Source organism: Halyomorpha halys, unplaced genomic scaffold, assembly GCF_000696795.3.
Source record: "Halyomorpha halys isolate HHAL.00 unplaced genomic scaffold, Hhal_1.1 Scaffold584.1, whole genome shotgun sequence".
Lineage (NCBI taxonomy): Eukaryota > Metazoa > Arthropoda > Insecta > Hemiptera > Pentatomidae > Halyomorpha > Halyomorpha halys.
In genome coordinates this window covers 747,411-772,654 of record NW_027116544.1, presented here as the reverse complement: position 1 = coordinate 772,654, position 25,244 = coordinate 747,411, and the positions used below count along the sequence as shown (strand labels likewise).

At 31.1% G+C, this 25,244-nt stretch overlaps 2 protein-coding genes across 3 annotated transcripts in view; one reads left to right on the top strand and one right to left on the bottom strand.

Annotated features, from left to right (window-relative positions):
* Positions 1 to 260: 260 nt before the first annotated feature.
* On the bottom strand, positions 261 to 21,686 carry LOC106684456 (uncharacterized). The gene is given in 7 exon segments (XM_067053297.1): positions 261 to 7,276; positions 10,569 to 10,746; positions 11,281 to 11,585; positions 12,577 to 12,843; positions 15,747 to 16,001; positions 19,028 to 19,260; positions 21,195 to 21,686. Coding segments are annotated over 6 exon segments (1,413 nt in total). The 5' UTR covers positions 19,248 to 19,260; positions 21,195 to 21,686; the 3' UTR covers positions 261 to 7,088.
* Positions 21,687 to 21,822: 136 nt separating this feature from the next.
* Positions 21,823 to 25,244, top strand: part of Acsl (Acyl-CoA synthetase long-chain) — a 68,327-nt gene continuing 64,905 nt past the window's right edge. The window contains exon 1 of one of the 2 annotated variants that reach the window (XM_067053295.1): positions 21,823 to 21,962. The gene's annotated coding sequence lies outside the window, so the exon portion shown is untranslated. The remainder of the gene's footprint in view (positions 21,963 to 25,244) is intronic. The other variant, XM_067053296.1, reaches the window with a different exon arrangement.

Genomic DNA, 25,244 nt, shown 5'->3' with positions numbered 1-25,244 from the left:
AAGAAAATAGCAGAGCAGCATGATAGTCTAGAGATTGGAGCACTTCCAAGGTGAAGGAAACTAGTGTAATTGCTGATTTGGTTCAAAATAGAAAGTCAGTGGGTTTTGCTAATGTCTGAAACATTTTATGTATATTCTGTTTCCTACCCTTCCTGGAAGGGTACAGTAAGGTAGGGAATTGAGCACATTTAATTGTTTTAGAACTGGATTATTTTATTATAATTACTGATTAGAAAATTTAAAGAGCAATAAAAAAAAAATTACAAACAAAGCACATTACTTTATTTTCTCGAAACATATCTGTTTTTTAGGAACAACAAGCTAATGCTAATCAAGACCAATGTTACATCACAGTTGTACAGTTTTAATAATGATATACATCTTTTATCTTTGGCTAGCAACTAGAAGACATGAAGATATTCTATACATATGGAACATACATAACACTTAACTAAGATATTGATTTACATAAATCAAATTTAAATACATCAACACAATTTAACAGTCTAAAGTAATTAAACAAACATTCTCAACATCTTAATATATCAAAAAATTGGTTAAAAAAAAAAGTTTAAAATGAACGAGTGCATTATTGTGCATTGACAAACATTTATAACCAACAAAATGTTTAAAAAATATATTTAAAGAGGAAAATCATGAGCTAGATCAATACAGAAGTATTTACACAAAAAATATTTTAAAACAAATACCACAAAGTAGTTAGTTTGTTACAAACATATTTGTTTTCTTATAGGAAATTTGATACTTTTGTATACAAAAACATTCCAATAAACATTGATGGATCCCCTAGCACTTCAGTATGGAGCAAGTAATGACACAGATTACTTTAATTAATTTACTATAAGGTAGTAAAGTTTAGCCATTTGCTTAGGGACCACTATCTATATCAGGGGTTTCCTAATCCTGCTCCCAAAAACTTTTTAAATTTTCAAAGCAAAATAAAAAAAATTATATATTCACAAAATTTATTTCTATATGGGGAAAGTGAGAAAACAAAGGCAATAAATAATTCAGCCTTCTACAAGAAACATGCTCTCTATATTGCACGGAGCTGAATCATGGAAGAATTCTTACCAGAATCTGTATTAATAGGAAAAACAGTTGATCAACCAAAATTATCACACTAAATAGACCTATTCCAAATTTCTGTTTTGAAAACATCAATCATGTGACTGCCTCAGTTTGTTTATTTTGTTTTACCTGTTCTGAAATATTAATTAGAATAAATTCAAGATGTTTTTTCGTGTTCATAAAAAATAGGCAATTCTCCCATTATTATCAAAGGAAAACGTTAAATGGTTGTCTTTAAAATTTAATAGTAGCTAAAACAACTCTTCTTTATTTATTGCCTCTTTAATGTAATCATTATTTTAAGCAATTAAGATGATTGATTAATACATAGGTTTCAACTACATTATGCATCTTATCATAGCAGTTTGCTCTGTTCTAGAATCTCAAGAAAATTGGCCTAAAATTGAAGGGTGCCCAGCAATCATGGCTAAAATTACAATGTATCTTTTGAGCTCTAGCAACTTAGAAACCCCTGCTCACTCACTTTCTCTCTATATATAATATATTTTCAATGCACATAACCCAGAACTTAAAGACACTACATGATTATCATATTAATATGAACAAATTACAATATCTCAGGGAAATACAGAACAAATACAAAAATAAATAATTGATGAAAAGAAAAAAATAGATAAATAAAATAAAAAGTGGGAAGAGGAAAAAAAAGGAAGTTTACATTGCCCTACTTGGGTTAGTTAGTCTATTCATGAGTTATTTATCAATCACTTTGTTTGTGAGTAAAAAAAAAAATCAATTAATTAGAAACTACTAATTACTAATAATTAATAAGACTCATGTGAATAGGTATCAAAATTCTCAGAAAGAAATAAGGTCGATACTATTCTGTGCATTTAGAAGAGTGTTTTTATTAATTTTGGTACAATGCATAAATTAGCCTAAAACTATGAAGAATTGATTTTTAAATAGGAACGTGGGAGCATAATCAGTAATCTGATTAGAAATTAAAAAAAAAAAAAATACTATTTCAGATTGATATTTCGTCTATCTACCTTGAGTTGAATCTAAAAACTATCAATATCTTAAAATACTATAGAATCCAAGAAATTCATACTTCCAGGGGTAGAAGGATAACATTGTTAATTATCAGTGTTAAATATGCTCATGTCCTTTGGTTCAGTATAGAACAATTTTTTTAAGGGTATCCTATTGTCAGTAAGTTCTTGAGAATTACCATATGCACAGTTGTGAAAAAAAAAGTAAAAATCAGAGGGGTTGGCAATTCAAGAAATGAGTTGAAACACTGACAACTTTCAGTGTCTCTGCAAAGATACCCTGGCAATAAATAGAAAATCAATATTTGTACTGGATACTTCTTGTTCAGAGCGGCTTTCATGTAAGGGTACATGCAATAACACAGAATGCTTAGAGGGGACCACTGAACATTACTCAAGAGGTTTCCAAGAGTCAGCAGCAACAGACTACCCGCAATTCAAGAACCAGCTCCTATACTGCTGATTTTATAGTACTCTTAAATTGATGCACTTTCAAAAATTTCTGTTCAAGTAAAGATACAAGTAAGGCATGATCTTCAGATTACTACTGTTTGGGGGTCAGCAAACACAAGAAAGCAACTAAATGTCTTTCCTGGAAACAGAGATCAATAGATTGACCAATCCTCCAGATAGTTTTTAACATCCCAAAAAATAACAAGATTCTCAATTAAGGAACACAGTAGAGCAATCATTCCTGCAACTCGGCAGTATGAATCATCTACAACAGGCTATAGCAAGTTAAAGTTGGGAGTATTGTCAGAAGAATCCTAGACAGTGTGACTTTCCATAGTTAAAAGTCACCCATCCATCCAAATACCACAATAATTAACTCTCACACCGCCTTGTTACCTGGCCGAGGTGAAAGTTAATTATTATTGTAATTTCCAAATATTACAACCACAAAGGATGCAGACATACTAAAGTTTAAAAAAAAAGGAATTATACAAAAAGTTCCAATCAAAAATATTACATCAGAAACAATAGACTCAAGATAAATTATAACTGTGTCGTCTTTCTTCCTCGATAAATTTAGCATATCTATCATATACTCTTCTATATATTTGTGGAATGGTTTTAGCATAATATATCTAAGTTTTGGAGAGGGAGAGGGTGTTAAGAGTTTCCTTACAAATTATTGTAGTTTCCAGCCCTCAATCAGTATTGATCGAGCAGTAAAATCATTTCATGCACCAAAGACAACTCACCTACAGTGTGGAACATAATTAGTTGACACACAACTCCTCAACAATTATGCAATAGAGGTAAAAATAATATCAAAAACTTCAAAAGACTGAGGGTAAATATGTCATGTAGAATGAAGATACCCTGTAAAGGTTAATTCATCCTTCATTATATACCTTATATTCACTAGTTTTATCACTCATTTTAAGAATCTTCTCTCATCACTCATATTGTGAACATTTTTTCTCATAAAATTGAAGTGATATATGCATGAGTTACCTGGATATGAATGACAAGGATTCGACAATAAAATCTGAAAATAAGCTTAAATCATGTAAGATCTCATTTCTAACAACTTTATTCTATATTAGCTATTACTCTTTTAAAAATATAGTTTCATTATTATATTACATTAAATTCTAATAAAATTTTAGGATATGGTAATGAACATGATCCAAAAATTCAGAAAAACTATAAAAGTATATTTTAATCAGTACTGGGAGATAATTTTTTGTAGATAAAACAATATGTGAATGAGTATCTTTTTCTATTATTTAAGTAAACCACCATTGAAAATAACTCAAGCCTATATTTTGGCCCCTTTTAAGACTTACTTTAGTACATACCCTTTTCTTTTCTCTTATTCAAAAATATTTCAGAACTTCGAAATAATGATTATAAACCATGAAAATATAATTAAAAACTTAAAAGAACTAATTTACATCTCAATTTATAATATAATAATAAAGCACATTAATAAAAGCAACCCAATAAAAAAAAAATAAAGATCAACAGTGATAAATAAGGCATAATTTTAAATCTAAATGTAATTATAAAGAAGAAAAATTATTTTACATTTCTTAAATCTACATGATTTTCCAAACTTTCCTGTTTAAGCAAACGATCGATATTAGTACTAAGCAAATCAGTATAGGTAACCAGCAAATAATTGTTCAACACACTTTAGATGCCATTAAATTAAAATACTGGCAACTGAATTTAATTTCCACATGATTTATCCTATTTTTTTAACAATTGGATTCATATACCACCAGGTAAGAAGAAATTTGTATAACTCTAATTTTTAAGAAATATTGTCATTTCTGTCAACATGTATTATAGTAGGGGGTTGTGGATAAATTCTTTTCATTGAAAGGAAATGCTTGCAATGATAGAATACAATTGAGCTTCTAACAACAGAACTTCCTTTAATCAAACTCCTGAGGTAAATCAATTTTTTTTTTTTTTTCAGAATCCTTAAGTTTGTAACAGAAAAAAAATTCAAGTAAAACTTCAATAAAAATAAAAAAATAGTAGAATTTCATGTTTCTGAAATGAACTTCAGATATTGTCTGATATTGAAATACAGAACTGTATCAAACATTGTCTTAAAGCCAAAAAAAATTCCATTTCAAATATTTTACTAAAATTTAGTTATGAGTAGTATGTTGAACATACATACGTATATCAGCAGTGAAAACTGCAATGTTTAATATATTACCATATTCGCTCGAATATAGATTGACCCTCCCATTTTGAAAAAAGTTTTCAGACTAAAAATATGACGGTAATAACTAAAAAAAAAATAAGAAATCAATTTTCAAATGCCAAAACAAAACAAGCTTGCTTAAAATAAATACTATGTGGATAAATAGCACATGATAAAAATATGATGAAGATATGAAATTAGAAGATACCTGTTTGTTTCTACTTACGCTAACCTAATTAGGTTAGTATTCTGAATTTTTAGTTTAAAGCACCATCTACATATATCAACTGTTTTTCTACTCAACTTCCATTTAACCTTACTTTTTCCTTCTTAACACTCAATTTAAATAAACCATTTTCTTTTAACATAAATATAAGTATTATCCCTAATCCCATTTTGAACAAATTGATTTTGTTACATTTCCCTTCCCTAAATATGTGATAAGTGAACAATTTTCACTTATTATGAGTATATTTACTCACGAAAATAAACTATGGAATATCTTAAAAGTCTCTAGTTTTGTCAAACTCAGATTTTTGTGGATTGAATCTGAATATAAGTAGGCTCTGATTGTAGGACAATTTCTCATTTTATCAAGAGACAATTTCTTTAAAAAATCTCAACCTATATTTGGGCAAATGCGGTAATTGTTTTCAGAGATTCTTCTAATTCTATATGTATAGATTAAACTGTTTATATATACAACATTCTCACTAGTCTGGGAAATAAAGGATGATAAATCAAGGATAAAACAATTAGAAATTGGGAGACTTTGAAATAAAGAACTTATGGATTAGTATCCAATAAAATATGACAAATACAAAAATATTATCATAAATGAAAATCAATGACAGAAAGATTTAAAAATGGGGAACAACTGATACTTTTAATTTTAATAAATTAATGTTACTTAAATTACACTAATGACGCTTATTCAAAGGATTTGAAATATCTAATTTTAAAAATAAAAATTAACAAATCAAGGAAAAAACAAATTAGTAATAGTTAATAATAGTAGTAATAGTAAATAAATCAAACTAAAAATATCAATTACTAGCTAAAGGTATCAGCTTCCTGTTTCCCTTTATTAGTGCGCTAAGTTATCACAGCTTCATAGAAACCCATCATAAATAAATCTGTTATTTAAATGTTCCATTTTTAAAAAGTAATATAAATAAAGTTTATAATGTAAACTTGAAAGTAAGAAGTATTTAATACCTTCATCGACTTATTCATTGCAATGAAATTACCTTTTATTTTTTTTAATATCATCATCACATTAAAAAATCAACAGATGAAATAAAAAAATACATATATAGTATTTTGTTTTATCACAGTCAGTAATTAAAATCATAACATAAACATTTTTTACATCTAAAATAAGAAATAGCACCATTTAACTAAACAAATAATGATAAATTAAACTATCCATTAATTTAGATTAATAATGGAAAAATAATAGAATAAAACAGTGCAATCTGAATAATCTGAACTAAATGATGCAGGATGGTGCTCAGATTACTGAAAAAACTACAAACAATAACAGATTTAATTTCAAAACATGAATGCATCTTTATGAGCTGGATAAAGATGCATGTATACTCACTTGAATACCAAAACTGTAAGAAAATCAATGGTTTTAAATAAATCAGTTATATTTGACTTTTAGAAGAATTTCTTTACTCCTCCTCTTTAAGGTGGAACAAGGATTTTTTGTCACAGTATATTGTTCTTTATTCCTCATCAAATATTGATACAAATGAGACACCATACTCCATCTTCATGCTTTACTGGCATGTGTTCCTCCCTCCACTTGACTTTTTCCTTCTATTTTATTGATTTATACTCATTTTAAAAATCCTGCACCCATGAACATAAATGTGAAGAATGACAAAATATTTTGATAGGTATGTCATTCTATTTTTATAAAAGGTGAAGGATTTATTATATACAAAAAGTAATTATCAGAAGAATGCGGATGTGTGCAAGGGTGCATGAACTAATAAAATTCCCGAATCGACAGAAAAGTTCAGATTTAACTAGACAGGTAGGCATCTTTCATTTGAAATTTATCTCCTTTTTTTTCTTCCTGAAAAATACTTTTCATCCACCCATCCTTCCTTTCCTCAGTTTTTATTTTTGCCAGTTTGAATTATACCAAAGTTTAGATTACTCAGATTTTACTGCATTTAGTAAAAAAAAATAAATGATTCACATTCAAATAAAAGGTAACAGAACATCGACCTGCAGGGAACACAGTATAGCATATTGTCGATAAGGGGAAAGAGCTGAAGGAAGTAATCATAACACTAATGTTTGGATACAGCATCATAAAGCTTTGGTAATTCCGCTTCTAGTCGAACAACACGCACCTTACTCTGCAGCTCCCAATCCTTAATCTTATCAGGCTTATGATAGTTTTCACCAAGAGAATGGTACGTTACAAAGTAAGAAATTAAATCCTGGCTCCCATCTGCATTCACATCCACCAAAAGAGCTGTAAAATACAATATATTAAAAAATTAGTTAGTCCAGTTATATGGTAGAACTTTGATTATAGGCGATAAGGTAACAAGGTTGAGGTCACACAGATAAAGAATAACCACAGTTAATTGAAAAAATTTGTATTTAATGAATTAAATAAATTAAAGTTCATCAAGAGTAGAAACATTTCATGTTATCATTATCAAGACTTGAAAAATAAAAAGTGTTTTTTTCTTATTTAGAAATGATTGTACTTACTTCAGTCTTAATTTTTCTCAAATTCATGACTTTGAATTTTCCTGAAAGCTTCATCTCTTCTTTTTCCTTCCTCCTTTGTACCTTTCAGTGAGGAGGTGCCTCAATCCAAGCATGCCTCCATCACTTGCCAATGTTTTCATGGACTCCAGCCCTGAAAGTATGAGCTTCCCTCTCTTCTCACCCAGTCGGGTGATTGGATCCAACCACGACATCCCTGGCCTGCCTCTTGGTCTTCTCTCTGTTGGTCGGGCTTCCAGGGACTTGTGAAGTTCATGATTTTTGCTAATTCGACATACATGGTGGAACCACTTTATTTGTTTTTTCTTTAAGATCTTGGTTAGGGCATCACTGACGATCCCTTATTCTTCTAGGGTGACTCTTCGATGTCTTCTTTTTTAAGATGTCTCCCTTGAGCTAGACAAAAGATGATGAGGACCTCCTTATCCAGGAAACAACATTCCCTGCTCATGCCTAAGCAATGCATGAATTTCACCAACCGTGATCTTTCTCTCGAAGTTCAATGTGAACATCGATTGTAGGCACAACAGTTTTGAGTTTTTGCATGTGATTTTCTTTATGAACATTATTCTTTAACACTTATTCTGTAATTCTATTTGTTCTTAAATTTACTGTAACTACAATTATGGTGGGAAGTTAAATAAAGTTTTTAAATTATTTGAAACTGCTCAACATGACCACGATTCAACGGATTTTTGAAAGGACATGAGCCGTCTTGGCTTTAACAATATCTTTTGTAACTGTATGTTTTATTGATGGAAATTGGTTAGCTTGCTTTTAGGTTTAATACTATAAATAAACAATAATGAAATGATACATAACATAAAACATACTAAAAATCATTTATATATAAAAAATAATTATTTACTCATAAAAGAGGATATAACAATATGTTGTTGCTTTTTTAATCCTATTAGGCATTTCTTCATCCAATCTTCCATTTCTTCTAATAACTGTGCCCAGGTACATATAGTCTTTCACTGTTTCGAGTGATTCTCCTTTACAGGATCTGCGCACCCACAGGTTCCTACCTAATTTGCACGATTTTACTTTTTTTAGCATTAATAATCATGCTCTTTTTGTCTACCTCCGCTTCTCATTCTATTATAGCTTGCTGGAAATTCTCGAAAGAATTTGCTATGAGTACTACATCATCCGCATATAGTAGTGTTTGGGCAAGAACTGTCCTCAAGTTCCATTTTCTAACTATTTCCCTCAACGTTCTTCTTTTACATATTTTTAGGACTTCGTCAATCAGAATAATAAACCAAAAAAGGCTTAAAATGTCCTCCTGTATGAAGCCTCTCTGCATGTCGAAGCTTTCCGACTCCTTTCCATTGATCCTATCTTATCCTTTTGAGTATTTATAGGAGGATGTAATGGCTTATACGAGTTCTCCCAGGACATCCTTTATCTCCAGTGCATTCCATATCTCAGTTCGGGGCACTGAGTGAAAAGCAGCCTGTAGGATCAAAGAAAGCTGAATAGACATTTTTATCTTGATCCCACACATTTTATACTTTTCTGAGGACATTTATTATTCTCTGAATCATTAAATCTACTTGCAAATGATTAGCCTAGTAAATAGGCCCCGTAATCTCGGGACCACTCGCTTCTGGAATATTTAAATCCCGATAATAAAACAGAATATTGTTTTGTTATGTAATGTGTGTAGTGTACTGAACTCAGACAACCACCTGTTAACCATAAACATAACCTAACTCTGGCAGACCATAAGGATATCCTTCTGAATTATATTCGGAACAGAAGTTCAGGAAGATCTCATAACTGGACTTATGGATGAATTTTCAGTCCGGCGAAGCTGCCTCAATTTTAAAAATTTTCTGAAACCATTTTGCCTTTTCACAAATCCAGAAATCGGAACACCTTCAAAATAATACAGTTTTTTTAATAATCTTTAAAGCACAAATTCCCAGCCAAATGATGGTAACTTCTTCATTATTTTTCTCACAGCTGAATAAATGAATCTGCAGAAGATATGAATTTTAAAATATCATCATTTCATTTAAGTCACACACAGTTCGTTCACTCACATCAAACTTATACAAAAGTGTTTTTCCACTTTCACCATGATTTAAAGCATAGTATATAATCTATACTTTTTTCTCCAAACCAGTTACAGTATGTTTATGTTTGGTACTCATAGTTAGCTGCTCATAACAACAATGAATATAATGAAGGCTAAACTAGGAAATGTGAAAGGAGTTATTTGAAAACATGAAGAGAATAAAATTTCCTAGAGAACAAATAGAACCAACTAAAGTAGGGTTGTTAAATAGCCACAGGTAAAAAGTATAACACTATTCTATTTTTAGAATAATAGCATAGTTAATTGTGAACACAGATAATTAAGGTTCTAATGTATCTGATATTTATAGAAACAAACAAATAAATTATTTTATCAAATGAAACGTAGATTTAAGGTATATAGCAATTATACTTCAAGAAATAATACAATTTACATAAAGAAACAATTGGATAAGTGAAAAAGATCTGTACTTGGTTTCAGTTCAAAATCAAACAACAAAATTTCAGAGAAAAGAATTCCTCCCTATTAATGGAGGTGTCGTATTACCACTTTAATTACACTGAACTTCTCATAATGGACACCTCCCTATTATGCTAATCCCTTTTAGCAGACAATGTTGTTAAGCTACTGGCCAACAAGGTAAATATTTAATGCATCTGGACCCCCCAATAATAGAACCTCCGGAAGCAAATACCAATTTTTTCCACAATAGCACTTTTCAAGAACAAAAAGTTAAAATAAACCTCTTCTTAAAGGAAACATCTGTATAATAAACATAGTCATTTTCCTGAAGTTTCACAGCACCATATACACATTAAATTTAAAACTGGTTAGAACTTCAGAGATTTGATTACAATGCTTTCTTTACCTTAGGTAAGCCAATAAGGAAATTAAATGGAAAAAAGTTCATTCTGGAACAGTGAAACTTCAAGAAATCTTTACAATTCATCAAATAGTTAAAAATTTATATGTCGCATACCTGATTGAGTCTGAAATGAGAGCTGGGGTTGGCATTCACTATTATTTAGGTAACACAGTTGTGTTATGTCAGTCTGAGAAGCATTAACAACATGCATTAATCCCGATTTGTTGAACGTTATCAATACTATTCTTTCCTTAATATGTTCCACTTTTATACTGCTTGATGACACCAATGGCTATAAAGTAAAAATTAGTTTCACTTAACAGAATTCAGATAAACTTTGATAATTGATAAAAAAGATGAATATATATAGGTAGCCACATGTGGACTTCCTTGAATTGAAGAATTCTTTGTGATTTTGGTACCTATGTTTGTTAGTGCTTCTAAATTCCATATTATTACATATGAGTAGAGAAGAGGGACCATCATGAATAAATTTGTTTTGGAAAAACAGTATCTGAACAAAATATTGAACACAAACAGGACTGATAATAAAGCTCAATAAATAAGCAATAAAAGTAAGTTATATTGATTCTTTCTGTAAATAAAGCAGCTGCATTTGCCAATATGTGATGTTCACCAAAGTAAATTCACGAAATGCCGATTTCTCATTATTTGGAAAAATTATGTCTTTCAAATAAAACAAACTATGCTAATATGGAGCACAAATAGAGCTAGCTATCAGGACTCAGATTTTTGTTAATCATTTTACAATGTTTTGAAAATTGGTAATTAGGTAATACGTAGAAATATTTAATACATAACTTACCTGATCTTGCCACTGCCAAAGTTTTATAAGGAATCCTGTAATATGAGGTCGGAACCTAAGAGGCAACGGAGACATCACATGAGTTCTATCAGCACTATATGACCACACTGTTCTATTACTCGAATCTGTGACAGCTACAGACACTTGACAATTATTGGGACAAATGCCTCGGTTCGTAAATGTAACTTCATGCTCTTCTAGACCTCCTTCTTCACTGGACAGCCGTTTTGTATAATCAATTGGCTCTGCTCCAATATTTCCCTTCCCTTTGGAATCAGAAAGCTTGTAGACCATTGTCCATAATTCTGTAAAGCAAACGATTATTATAATTCAAAGTAATGAACTTCTGGATGATTAGTAGATTGTTATTGAATAACAACTAATCAATATTGAATTGGCGAACTTATTCAATAATCTGTAACAATTGAAGAGCTTGCTACAAAAAGGAGGTAATTAAAAAAAAAAAAAGTGTTTTTGATAAATTAGTACATGTGAGCCTAAACTTCCCTAGGATGGATCTTCCCTGGTTGTTGTGACTAAACAACCTTGGCAACTCTGCGAGCCCATTCCACTTTTCATTTCTATCTTTATGTTTCTGCTGATGTTAGCATTCATAAATCTTAAGTACCATTTATGTTAGCAATCTTTGCATCTTAATTTTTTTTTCTTTGTTTAGTTGTTATATAACCTTTGTTTTAATTAAAAACTTTAACTCTCAGTTAGAACATACCATTTGCTTTGGATGTATGTATTATCCCTAATTCTGTTTTGAAGAAATTTTGTGATTGTATTTTCTCAACCTACATTCGGGCAATCAAGCTATTAAGTTTATTTATTACTTTCACTTACCTATACATGAAATATGTAGTAAGGGAATGATCATGAAAAAATTTTGAATTCCAGTTTTCAGCGGAAATACACGTTTTGAGGTACCCTGAGTCCAAATAACCAAGTCTTACAAAATTTGATTTTGCACAGTTCTGAAACTGTCGAAGAATAATTTAAACTTTAAGTAGGGTGGTAAGAGAAAGTATCGCAAAATACTTTTTTTTTATATATATAAAAATTGGTTAATAATGAATTTTCAAACTATAACCCCATTATCGATGTTGATGTCAACCAATCCATTTAACATGATTCTTAAGTAATTGGTTCAAATAAAATACTATACTAAAAATTAATAATGGTGTAGACATAAAGCAGAAATCTCTTCATGAATGGCTTCATTAAAATAAAAGGGATCGATCAAACATAACAATATTTCAATGTTTTAATTAATGGGATAATTTGATTAACCTCTATTTCTGCCAATACAAGTATAATGTAAATCTCCTTCTGATGAATAAGAAAGATTTCTGACATCAAAACATTTTCTATCCACTAGGGGTTCAGAGATAATAAGTCCTGTATCCATGGAGATAAACAAAAGACGATGCTGTTCAGGCTTAAATCGAGACAATGTTATTAATTCTCCTCTTGTTGGTACTGCTGTGGGAAAGTCTATATCTTCAGGCTGAGGCCAAATGCTTATGTTCTGGCTCATCATTGTCCAAGACCTCATCCCTGGAAAAGTATGTAGAAAAAGTATTTATACATCACTACTTCTTAAGTGCTCTAAATTAAAAATGAAATACTAATTATAATAATAAATTCTTCAATCAACAAACAACTGATAATAGAATGGAAAAGGATCAAATATTAGGTATTTCTTAATTTATTTATAATTTAAATAGATTATAATTGTAGATCAGAAAACTATGCAGTTCTACAATTACCAATATGCACCTTCCATACTGACCGGCAGCTCATCACAAATTTTTCACATGATATAGAACCTATAGTGATGGTAAAAAAAAAGTTCTCGAATAGGATGAGCAACACTTTTTCTAGTAATTTAATTACCTTTTTTATCATTCTTCTTCTGTCTTTTTTCACTAAACATTACAGCCTCTAAGCTGTCAAAACACTCCAAATCCATAAAGGGTTCCTTTAATTTCAATAAATTTCAATACTAGTCATTATCTAACAGTTGAAATCTCTTAGAATATGTTTATATCTAATTCGAATCCTATTTTATTAAAAAATCTGTCAAATTAAACATCTCTCCGTGGTTTGACGAGGAATGTGAGAAGGCAACAAGCACGAAGAATGAAGCACACCAAGCCATGATTCAGCGAGAGACGAGGAGGAATGTTGAAGTGTACAGGCAAAAGCAGCGAATGGAAAAACATCTCCACCAGTATAAGAAAAGACAGTGGGAGAAAAGGGAATTGGAAAAGACTGAACTCCTTAGGGGACATAAACAGTATAGAGAGTTCTTAAAAGCAGTCAATAGGAATAGAAAACCTTTTGAAACCAAATCCACTTACTGCCTGAATGAGGACGGTAAGATCATTACAAACATAGTGGATATACTCGCAGAGTGGAAGAGACATTTCTCCCAACGTCTCAACAAAGACCTCCTGGAGGATGATGATGATGATGATGAGGAGAGTCTCCATGAAGATAATTCTAGTGATCAATGTATGAAACCACCTGATGAAGAGGAGATTTTAGATTCACTAGCCAGGGTTAAAAATAATAAGGCACCAGGCGCTGACGAATTACCCGCTCAACTACTTAATATGGAGCAAGCGAGCTGGTGAAAATACTCCAGAACATTGTCATTCAGATTTGGACAGTTGAAGTAATGCCAGAAGCTTGGAATAAGTCCATAATCTGTCCAATCCATAAAAAGGGTAATCGGATGGTCTGTGACAATTATAGAGGTATTTCCTGGCTCTCTTGTGCATATAAATTGGTGTTCAACAACCTCTTTCAGCGCCTACTCCCATTTGTAGAAAAGAGCTTAGGTCCGTACCAGTGTGGTTTTTGGAAAGGACGATCCACAACCAAATATTTTGCTTACACATGATGCTTGAGAAAGGACGCGAATACGGGATTAAAATGCACCACCCATTTGTTGACTTCAAAGCAGCATATGACAGCATTCATAGGGGACAGTTGTACAAGGCAATGAGAGAATTCAACAACCCTGAGAAGTTAATTAGAATGGTTAAACTAACCATGAGAGAGGTGAGATGCATGGTGCAGATTGGGGGAGCAAGATCTGATGAATTTGTCTCAGGAAGAGGACTAAGGCAGGGGGATGCATTGGCCTGCCTCCTCTTTGATTTAGCTCTTGAAAAGGCCATTAGAGAATGTGGAATTCAAGTGGACAAAACAATATTCACCAGAACAATACAGCTTCTTGCTTAAGCTGATGACATTGGCATTGCTCTTTCCAAGCTGTCCCTGATGGATTTATAAAATTGGCTGAAGCAGCAAGAAAAATGGGGCTTGAAGTGAATGCAAAAACGACCAAATACATGGTCACAGAGGAAATCCCCAGGCTCGGAGAAATCAGGATCGGAGAATATACTTTTGGAAAAGTCCCCGAGTTTGTATATATTGGATCGCTCATAACCCAAGACAATGTTGTGGATTCCGAAATTAAACGAAGAGTCCTATCCCATTTGTGAATGGGCGAGAGCTAACAAGTTGAGCTAAATGCAGAGAAGACGAAGGCAATTTTAATAGTCTTCAATCATCTCCTTAAAACTGTTCCTATTATTCCAAGTCTGTTTCTACATGATAGTCCCATCAAATTTTACCTCACCATCAAAAACCTGAGAATAACCTTTAATCAAACACTTTCCGGGAAAAACCATGTATCCAATATCTCCTGCCGTACCCTTTCAACTTTAAAACGTTTAAATTACCTCCACCACCTATTTCCATTTGAAACTCGTAGGCTCCTCGTTACTTTGCTAATATTTCCTCATTTTGACTATAGCTGTACAGTATATGGGGGAGTCTCTGGAGATCTCGAGGCGAAATTAAAACATTTGATAAATTACTGAGTACGATTCATCTTCAGGATCCCTAGGGACGCCTCTTTTTCCCTTTTTTATGCAGAGTTGAAGTGACTTTATCCTTCCTACCATCGTAAGTATTTCCTGGCATCCTTCATCTTCCAAGTCATCCAATCCCGCCGTCCAGAATTTCCAATTGTACCAAAGTACTTGAATTTGTTTAAATTCTCTTAGATAAACTTGAAATCTTCATTACCCCTGTATACTTCGACAAAATTCACTTGAATATTTTATTTTTAAAATTATTTATGGTTTTCAATAAATAATTTTAAAAAGGAATCATAAATAAATAATTTAATATACCAATACAAAAAAAAAAAAAACCAAAAAAGCTACATATTTTTACATAAAAGAATAATTTATACTAGAAAAGATTTAATTTAGAAATAAAGTCTATAATATTTGGAGTGGCATTTGAAGAGGAAAGTAAATGCAACCTCTCTTTTCATATACACCAAAATATATAGATTTCCCAACTAGAATAAAATTCGTATATATAAAGAACAGAAGTATTATTACAATTTTAAAAATAAAAGAATAGTTTAAACACACCTGATATATAATCTATTGCAATCAAAAATCCTTTTTCACCAAGTATAAGACACCTCTTGTTTCCTAAGATTGTACAGTCTATGTGTACTGGAGTGTTTGGAAGTGGGATGTACCAAACAGTATCCCCCGTGAGAGCCAATAAGGCTATCACGCCGCCGGCCTTACGTCAGAAACCATTAGTCACATTACCCCATAAAGCGGAGCGAAGAATGCAAACAAGGTGACCTCCCACGAGGTGCATATGACCTTTTAACTCTGAACAGAAAAGGAAAAAAATCAAATTACAAGTTGAATAAAGAATTACATTAATAACACCATACTCTGAAAACACTTAACAAGATTGGCATACCAAAGAAAAGTAAATTAGTAAATCATGAACTATATAAATATTATTATTTAATTACAGTAAATAAATAACAGATGATAGTAAGTAGCCTGTGATGACATAACCTACATTGTTATAGAGTTCAGGATCAATCAAGGTTAATTTTAATAAAAAAGAACAAATTGGAAGAAGATAGTTGACTGTATCAAGTAGATTGGAGGAAGATAGTCCGGGTGGTGGTCAATAAAGGTTTCAAAATAGTAAAAAAAAAACTATTTATTGTTAACCAACATTTCGCCCCTCTTTACAGAGCTTCATCAGGGATGATAAGAACCGTTCTGATGTCAATTGACATCAGAAAGTGATTCTTTCAGCCCTGACAAAGCTCTGTAAAGTGGGGCGAAATGTTGGTTAATAATAAATAGTTTTTTTTTTACTATTTTGAAACCTTTATTGACCGCCACCCGTACTATCTTCCTCCAAAAAAACAAAGTTGGCTAAACTATACAGGTTATTTTCAGGGGCAGAACAACTAAATCCAATTACAATTTAACCTAACACAATGCAAATCAGAACTAACTCTAAATTAAAATGTAAATTTTTTTATCATTCTGGCAACTCCACTTTTTGTTGATTTCTCACAATTTACATTTACTAATTTCCAACAAAATAAACTAATGCTCCATAGTATTTGTGCTTAGGAAATTGTTTTGTAAATCTTATCAGATTTACAGACCAGAAGAAAGCCTCTCGACCTAAAGGTTTACATTATTTATCTAAGGATCAGGTCAAGCAAAACAGGGGAAATCCCCTCTGATTCTCAAAGAGATGTCTCTGCCTGATATCAAGTATTTTTGGCATTACAATAACTTGTTTAAACTTCTACTTCACTTTTCCACAAGATCTCAGGACCAAAATGGTCCCCTTTACTCGAATTCTGCAAGGATTGGAGACTGGTGCCCTTTGCTAGTATATTCATATTCCATAAAAATATCTAAAGATTGGTTCCCTCCTGTACTATGTCAATGGCGGAAGGCTGGTTCTCTTCCAGTTACCTCTTGTCAGATAAGTAGTAATTTTAGAAGCTGATCTTTTTAACAGATAGGATTCTAGCTTCCAGTGAACTAGTCTCGCCAATATCTTTCCTACTAACCTTTTTATACTTTAAAGGATTGAATATGTAGTATAAATACATAGGATCTTAATACACTAGTAACCCTTGACATGATTAGAAGTCCAATGCCAGATATGATAAGAAATCTAATGTGATTAGATGTCTGTGATGATAATTAGTCCAATTTCACCTTCACAGTCCTTGTTGAAGCTTACAACCTCAAAGACCAACATAAATGACGACTAAGGTACAACTGGAAAGAAGATAGTGGACAGTATTGACATGAATATAGAAACCAATTGGAACATGTAAGATTTAAGTGAAATAGTTGAATCATTCATGAAACCCAAGATGGACAAGAAGTGGCAGATAAGATAGTGGATCAGTCATTGCCAGACATATTTGGAGTTTAACGTGAACTGTATCTTGATGTAATACATTTTCATCTATAATTTAAACTGCCTGATTGATACACTGGTAACACAACAATGGATATCAGTTTGAAATACAACACACTAGTGATCTTAACACTGAATAATATTGATGAATCAATAGTCATTGCAGATATCTCCAACAGTGAAAAAAAAAGCTTTTAATAACAATTAGTAACAGGAATATCAGCAGACAAGGCATAGGAGTGGGTTATAACATCTAGTTTCTAAGAATGCAAGAGAACATTAACTTAAAAATAAAGGCACCTGGCATGGCAAATACTCCCAGTATAACAGAGGTCCTCTGGTGCAATAATGGCTCCTGATGCAGCAAAAGCCAATGAATGACATGGCACCAACTTTGTATTGCTAATGTGGACAGTTCATAAGCCTGTTAATACTTGGAGAAACTCAGAATTATCACAGCAATCACAAACGTAATCAGTACAGACAGAAAGACTTCAACCCAACATGGATCCAGGTCACGAATGTTTGTGCAACAGCAACCACCATTGTATTTTTGTACAGTAAACATGACCTAATGCGAGAATGATAGTTTTATTACTGCAAACATGGAGAGGCAGTCCTACATATAACTAGTCCTATATATAAATCTAGAGATAACTAGGTTTTAGCATTGGAGCAAGGTTAACTAGGTTTTCAGCATTTTTGGAACTATGTCCATTGAAACAGAAGGGAAATTCCTAACTCATGGTGTGTATTTCATTTCATGGTATGTATTTCAGTGTGTGCCGCCCTTGGAGAAGGACTGTGGAAGCTCTTTAAGTTTTAACAGATTCAAGCAGAATAATTTAAAATTACAAAAGCACTACAATCTCCACTTAGAGAGTTTCTCCAATAGGGTCAAACAATCCTTTTCTCTTCTTATGGTTTCTTAACAGGCATTAAAATGTTGTTCATCCAGATACAATACAGGATTTTAAAAATAATAATAATTGAATCATGCATCATTCAGACTCAATCACCATGGAGTGAAAAGTCTGAATATAGCTGGACAGAAAAAAAATTATGTGGAATAAATTAAATGATAACATGGGCATTAATTTGAGGTAGAAAACGGTTCAAACGCTGCTTTAAAGATATAATACTTAGACTATACACTAACTGTGTTGGCAATCAGCATAAAGCATTCTTCTAAAGAACTCAGAAGGTTGTAGAGATCAGGCTTTTATGGATTTTTATCTTTTTGATTTTTTTTTTCCAGTTCTAGAGATGAAAATGAAAAGTATAAGGACTTCACGTTTCAAGAAATCAAAGCGGAATGTGAAAGATCAAATAAAAACTAAATTACAACTACTAAAACATTATTGATGAATTCTGGAATGTAAAAAATTCAGATTAAATCAAATTCTTAAAAATACTTGTTATAGCTATACCAATATAATGTTACCTATGCCATACAAGGTTTTGTCCCATGACACAGTATGCTGCTTAGGATTGCACGATTCAAGTTCACATGGAAGACCCCACAAGAAAAAAACAACAAGGGCAAATATAAATAGAAGACTGGAATAGAAAAATGCCCTGTGATAGTAGCAATAAACTTTTGGCTCAACAGGGGGAACAATTTCTGTTTCAACATCAGTCTGCAATCTCTGATAGTCACCCATCTTCGTAACTCACCTGAAAAAAACAACAAGAAATAATAATTTTAATTGTTGATAAGTTAATGGTACATTTTCACATTAATATTTATAAGCTGTAAAATAATACTAGGGAAAGGGGGTAAGTATAGGATAGAAGGTGGTAGAGCATGTTGCATTTTGAAACATAGTAAAACATAAGAGCTCGTATCTCATATGAAGTAAATTTGCAAAAATGTCAAAATTATAGTCAATTATTTATTTGTTGGTTAACTGATTCAAATTTTGGATTGATCAAAGATAGGAATAAAATTACAAATTTAATTAGAACATCTAAAATATATTTGATATATCTTTAATTTGATGAACAGGAGTTGAAAAACAATAACAGAAGATCTAAAATTAACTAAATTAATCCTGCAAACTCATGTAAAAAAAACTAACTAACAAAAAAGCAAAAATAGTGCAGCTAATTCCAGGAACATCTAGTAACGGGATGTTAAAGGTTTTGAAGGAAATTGGTTTAATGCAAAACTAAATAAGTCATGGTCATATAAACATTATGTGTACATTGTTAATCAACTTTTCTACTATTAAGATAGCACTGAAATAATAACTCTAAACATAAAACTAGAAATAAAATCTATACATATTCCTAGTAAAGTACTCTTGTTCAAAAAGCAGAATAACTATTACTACCATAACAATGGGTATTTAAATTAAAACTATAATTCGTTTGATACTGTGTGAATTTTTTTCAAAACATCACAATGACTGGAATCATATAAATACTTCCTTCAACTGGCATTAATAACCAAAAGTTTTTACACCTTTAAACAAAAACAAACTTTCTTCAACTTAGGAAAGTTATTTTAATCTATTCTATAAAAAGGTAATAACATCTGTAAAACGTATTCAATAGGCTGTAATTCATCTGGCTTTTACAATCGATTGTATTTCTAATGAGGTGTTATTAGTTGACACTAGATTAATATGAGGAGAGTATGGACCATCATCTCCTCAATCGTATTTCTGATAGTTAATAATATTACCAGATCCTCCTCTATATACATCTCTATGTTTGCTGAGTAGAATGAATTAAGTCCAACAAGTTTTAAGGAAACTACAATTAAAAAGTTTGACTTTTCTACCCTCTGTTTTAAGGTTTATTATGTCCATTACACAGTAGTAAAAATTCTCCACTACAGTTTAAGGCACTTAATAAACATAAAAAAAAACTGACTATACAAAAGTCCAAATTGTTTAATCTTCTTTTATTGCTATGATTTAAAACACTTGATTTTTCTTCTCAAATCTAAGAAAATAAAAACATAAAAAAACTAACAAAAAAAATCATGATTATCCAAATGAATGAACGGAATATCAATATCAAAAAATTACTGTAAATAAAAACCAATATTCTATCATGAGAGAGACACTTATGCCAACATGTTAACTGAAAAGACTTAGTAAGGTGGTAATACAACTCTATTTCAGAATGAAAATATGCTTTAACTTCATTAAGGAGCAAAAAAAGAAAAATACAACTAACTTATGAAAACAAGATTGGCCTTTTTAAAAATAGTATGAATAACATCAAAGTGACAACATATGCATCACTAAAAAATTAGAAAATCAGAAAAGATAAATGAAGACCTATAGGAGTCATTGTGATGTGAAAAATGCCAAGTGCAATCTTTGATTTAGGTGAATGATATTTGGTTTATTTTTTATTGAAATAGAGATGAAATACAGCTTTCATAAGTTTCTTTTTGTACAAATCAATAAAGTAGATTATAATTATAATAAATAATACACATATCAATATTTACACAAAGGAAGCAGAAACAATATTTTCGCAGGGTTATATAAATGGTCAAGAAAATTGCGTTATCACAAAGATATTCATATTTAGATGACGTAAAATGATCACCAAGAATTACTTAAGAATTCATCACTGAGTCACTAATTTACCTTGAATAGATAACTTGGAATTAGTAAATTGAAATCTCCCTTTGAGTTTGAAATGGTTTATGAAATGTTGAGATGTCGCACGAAAGAAATTATGTCTCTCAAATTTAAAGTGTATTTGACTGAGAAAAATTACAATAAAATTGTGAATAAAAACTCTGAAGATAGAAGCACAATTAAACGGTAAAAAAAATCGAATGAGAGTTAGTAATAACGACACATTGAGTAAATTATTGTAAACATTACACCACCAGCCATCAGCTGATTTCTATCAACAACGATAACTGCCGTGCAAGAAACCTTAATACATTTAAATTTCTACATTTGAAAGGCTATTTAGTTTTGTTTGTTTTAATTTTTTTATTTGGGTCATAAATGGTTTTATCACCGCGGGATTGTAATTATAATGAGGGAGAATTGAATCTCAACTATCGAATAGAGATAATGCAGCTCGATAAGAGTTCGATTTAACAGGAACGTGATCGTGAAAATAAATGAACAGATGCTTTGTGGTTTATTTAAATAAGGAAGGAAGAAATGCCCTTGAAGGGTGAAAGTTCATTTTCAAAAAAGCCCGGGAAAGGGTGGATCGATTGAAGGGACTGGAGCTACGTCAGAGAAGCATCACGCCACCTCGGGGAGGCTCCATCATTGGCCAGTTTTTCCCACTGAAATAGGTTACATCTGCGCCCTCGCTGTCAGGTTCAGTTCTTCCTCAACCGATGTGTCAAAGAACACTTGTCAACTGATCCAGTGTATCTTACTGTACTTGTGAGTAATTACTTTTATTACTAATTACAATAACATATTCAAATGTCATCCTGTCAACTGCCCGTAAAATTATTTTTTCTGTTAATGATAAGATTTGTTGCTGTTACCGTATCGGTTTAATGTTATTTAAGTTTTATTCATTATATTTTTCCCGTCTTTTGGATAATACAATTGCTTTTCATTCTGTCATTGAGTCAAATGAAATAGAATTATAATTATTCATTCTACTTATAACAATTCATAGAACTGACATTTGTTTTATATCTTGGATTTGACTACTTGAAAATTTGATTTTGTCCCATGATTCTTTCTTACTTATTAAGGAATCCTTTTAAATTGATATCATATAATATATGTACTGTCAACATAATTTAAGTCTTTCGATTTGTATGTATTAATTAATTAATGTATTACAAATCCTGTCGTGTGTTTGATGATGATTTTCATACTAAGATCTAACCGTTAACACTAAACTACAATTGAATTACTAATGCTTATATTAATGACAGATGTAATAAAGGTAATTAATTGTTTATAACAGTACTGTCTATTCTCTTCAGATTTGTTTATTTGTTGGATATACTCCTGTTTTTCAATTATAACAGTTACCGGCTTTTTTGATAATGATTTTAATTTAATCAAAATAATCTAATATTAATATAAACTTGTCTATTGTACTAATAACCAATTATCAGTTATTGTTCGTTCGTACTTAATTAAGATTATTTTGATTACCTCTTGATATTTTTAATCTTTTTTTAATGGCGTAATATTTATACAGGTACTTTCAGTTAAAATGAGGCCGTAAGTATTTGTATTGGGACTTTTCTACTATTGATTTTGTCTAGTTCGTTACTATCAGTTGATTCTTGTAATGCAATGTATATTTTAATTGTTTATGATTATCTTATTTTGCATGATATGTTTTTATATAGTTGTTAGTGCTTGTTAATTAAAATTCTAATGTATTTGATTGATAGAAAGATGATTGTTTAGCATAATCCATAAGATGGAATATAAAAATCAAATCTTTTCTTTCTTAAGATTAATTTGTTTTGTTTTGTATGTTCTTTTATTCTTTTTTGTTCATAGTTTAATTGTTATTTTGGTTTTCCCCAAAATCTTTATGACTTAATTCAGGTCTTTTAAATATTCAATACTTCTAAAGAATTTGAACCAAGAATTTCTTGTAGCCTTACGAGAGACAATACTCATGTATTAAAAATTTGGTGCGAAAGGACATGTTACGTCTTTCATTCATTAGGTTACTAGTTCAAGTTCAAAACTGTTCGGACGTTAAATTACGTTCAGATTTAGTCCGAAATATTACGCAAATGAATCTTTTTTATAAAGTTAGATTTTTTAGAGAGTTCAGGATTCCAAGAATTCAGACAGCGATTTATGTTACACGTCGGTTGTTAGCTAAGTTAATTAAGCAAGCAATATTTAAACACTTGTGTCAGCTGTTGTATTAGATATTCTCTATTAATTAATTAACTGTGTAGACAGTTGGTAACTTTTTTAATAATTATTTTTCTACTTTCTTTTTATGCCTTTGTTTTTCATAGTTGCATATTGTTTTTCCATTATCTTATAAATTATTCTTATTTACGTAGTCTTATTGTTTAAATATTGTCAATTTTTGTTTATGTATGCTTTTGCTGGTAATTTATGTTAAAATTTTAGTTAAATCCTCTACTAATCTCACTTTTGTTTCATCCCAAACCAGAGTCCACTTAGTTTGATTATAGCAATTCAAAAGAGAAATATTGAATGCATACCTTATTTGGGAGAAATAATTTGAACGTAGATATAAGATTTCAGTAATAATATTTTACAAAAATACATCCTTGTAATTATCTCTACCTTTTATTTAGTGTTGTGTAATTATGAATAATTATTATAATTTAAAAAGTTTCTATTCATTGCGAAATCTGTGGTGTCTTGGATTAATGAGTTGAATCACTTCTCGACGAAGAACCGTTAATGATGCTCAGTAATGGACTAACTAATCAATTGATGCAAATTTATAACTGATAGTAATTTTCTTAGTCATCCATTGAAATTGTGGGCGTTAGGTGATACTAACAGATTAATGATTGCCTACAACCTCGTCGTATATCCTCTTCCAAGGTCCCTTACCTCTTGCATCACTAGTCAATATTGCCTACTGTTTACTCTTTTGCGACTCTAAATGATAATTACCCTAGGTTGTTGGTACTGATTCAACTCTATTGAAATTATACTTTTTTAAATTATACTTATATATTATTAGCAATAGCATTGGCCATCTGCCTTTCAGTTTGTATAGCTTCGTTATTCACCTTGAAGAATGTGCTTGTTTTTATTTCTTCTTTTTTTTTTTTTTTTACTATTTGTTAATAACGGTGAGAATTATTTACGTAATATTTCATTAATTCGTTGGTAAAGACATTGATTATAACCTCTTTGGGCTTTTTTAATATGCACATAAGATCCGTAAGTATCAGTCAGCAATATTTTAATATTAATTATTTGAATAATTGCTTCTCGTTAGGTCAACATTTCGTATTCCTAAAATCGCCATACTATTTTCTAACTTTAACTTTTGATCAAATTATGTTACTATACATTGGTAAAAGTTATATTTTTATACAAAACCAACCAATATTTTGAGGAAAAATAAATTAAATTAATAAATTTGATATTTCAAATTCAAATTTTTAAGTTCAGGTTCGCATTGTATAATTTCAAAATCAAATAATTCAATTGTAATTAGAAATATGTATTGAAAAAATATCTCTGGAAGTCAAACTTTATATGCCCATTTAAAGGATCGTTGACGTTAAAAAAAGTAACTACAATTGTTCAACAAGCAAGTAAACCAGTAGTGCTTTAGTTACTGAACTATTGTTCTTGTTCATCCTTATTCATAAATAACCCTATCTAGACATACGGAGTTGAGCTTTGGGACTCCACTAAATCCTCAATACTCCTTACTTTGTCACTAATCAAATCATCCCTAAAGACTTTAATATTCCATATGTAGCCGATTTAGCCCGGTCCAGGTATTAAATATTCCATTCTAAACTCCCTCACCATCCAAATCACCTTGCTTCCTCTTCTATCCCTAACAAACCTTCGTGGCGCCTTAAAAGAAGATGGCCTGGTGACCTAATGTAGAAATGTTATAATGGATAGTTTCTCAGTTACGGTACGGGAGTTACGGAGTCAGCTGTTATTTCAATGTCAGCTGACTGAGGGGATCAGCTGATCGAACGTATATAAGAGATGTACCGAATA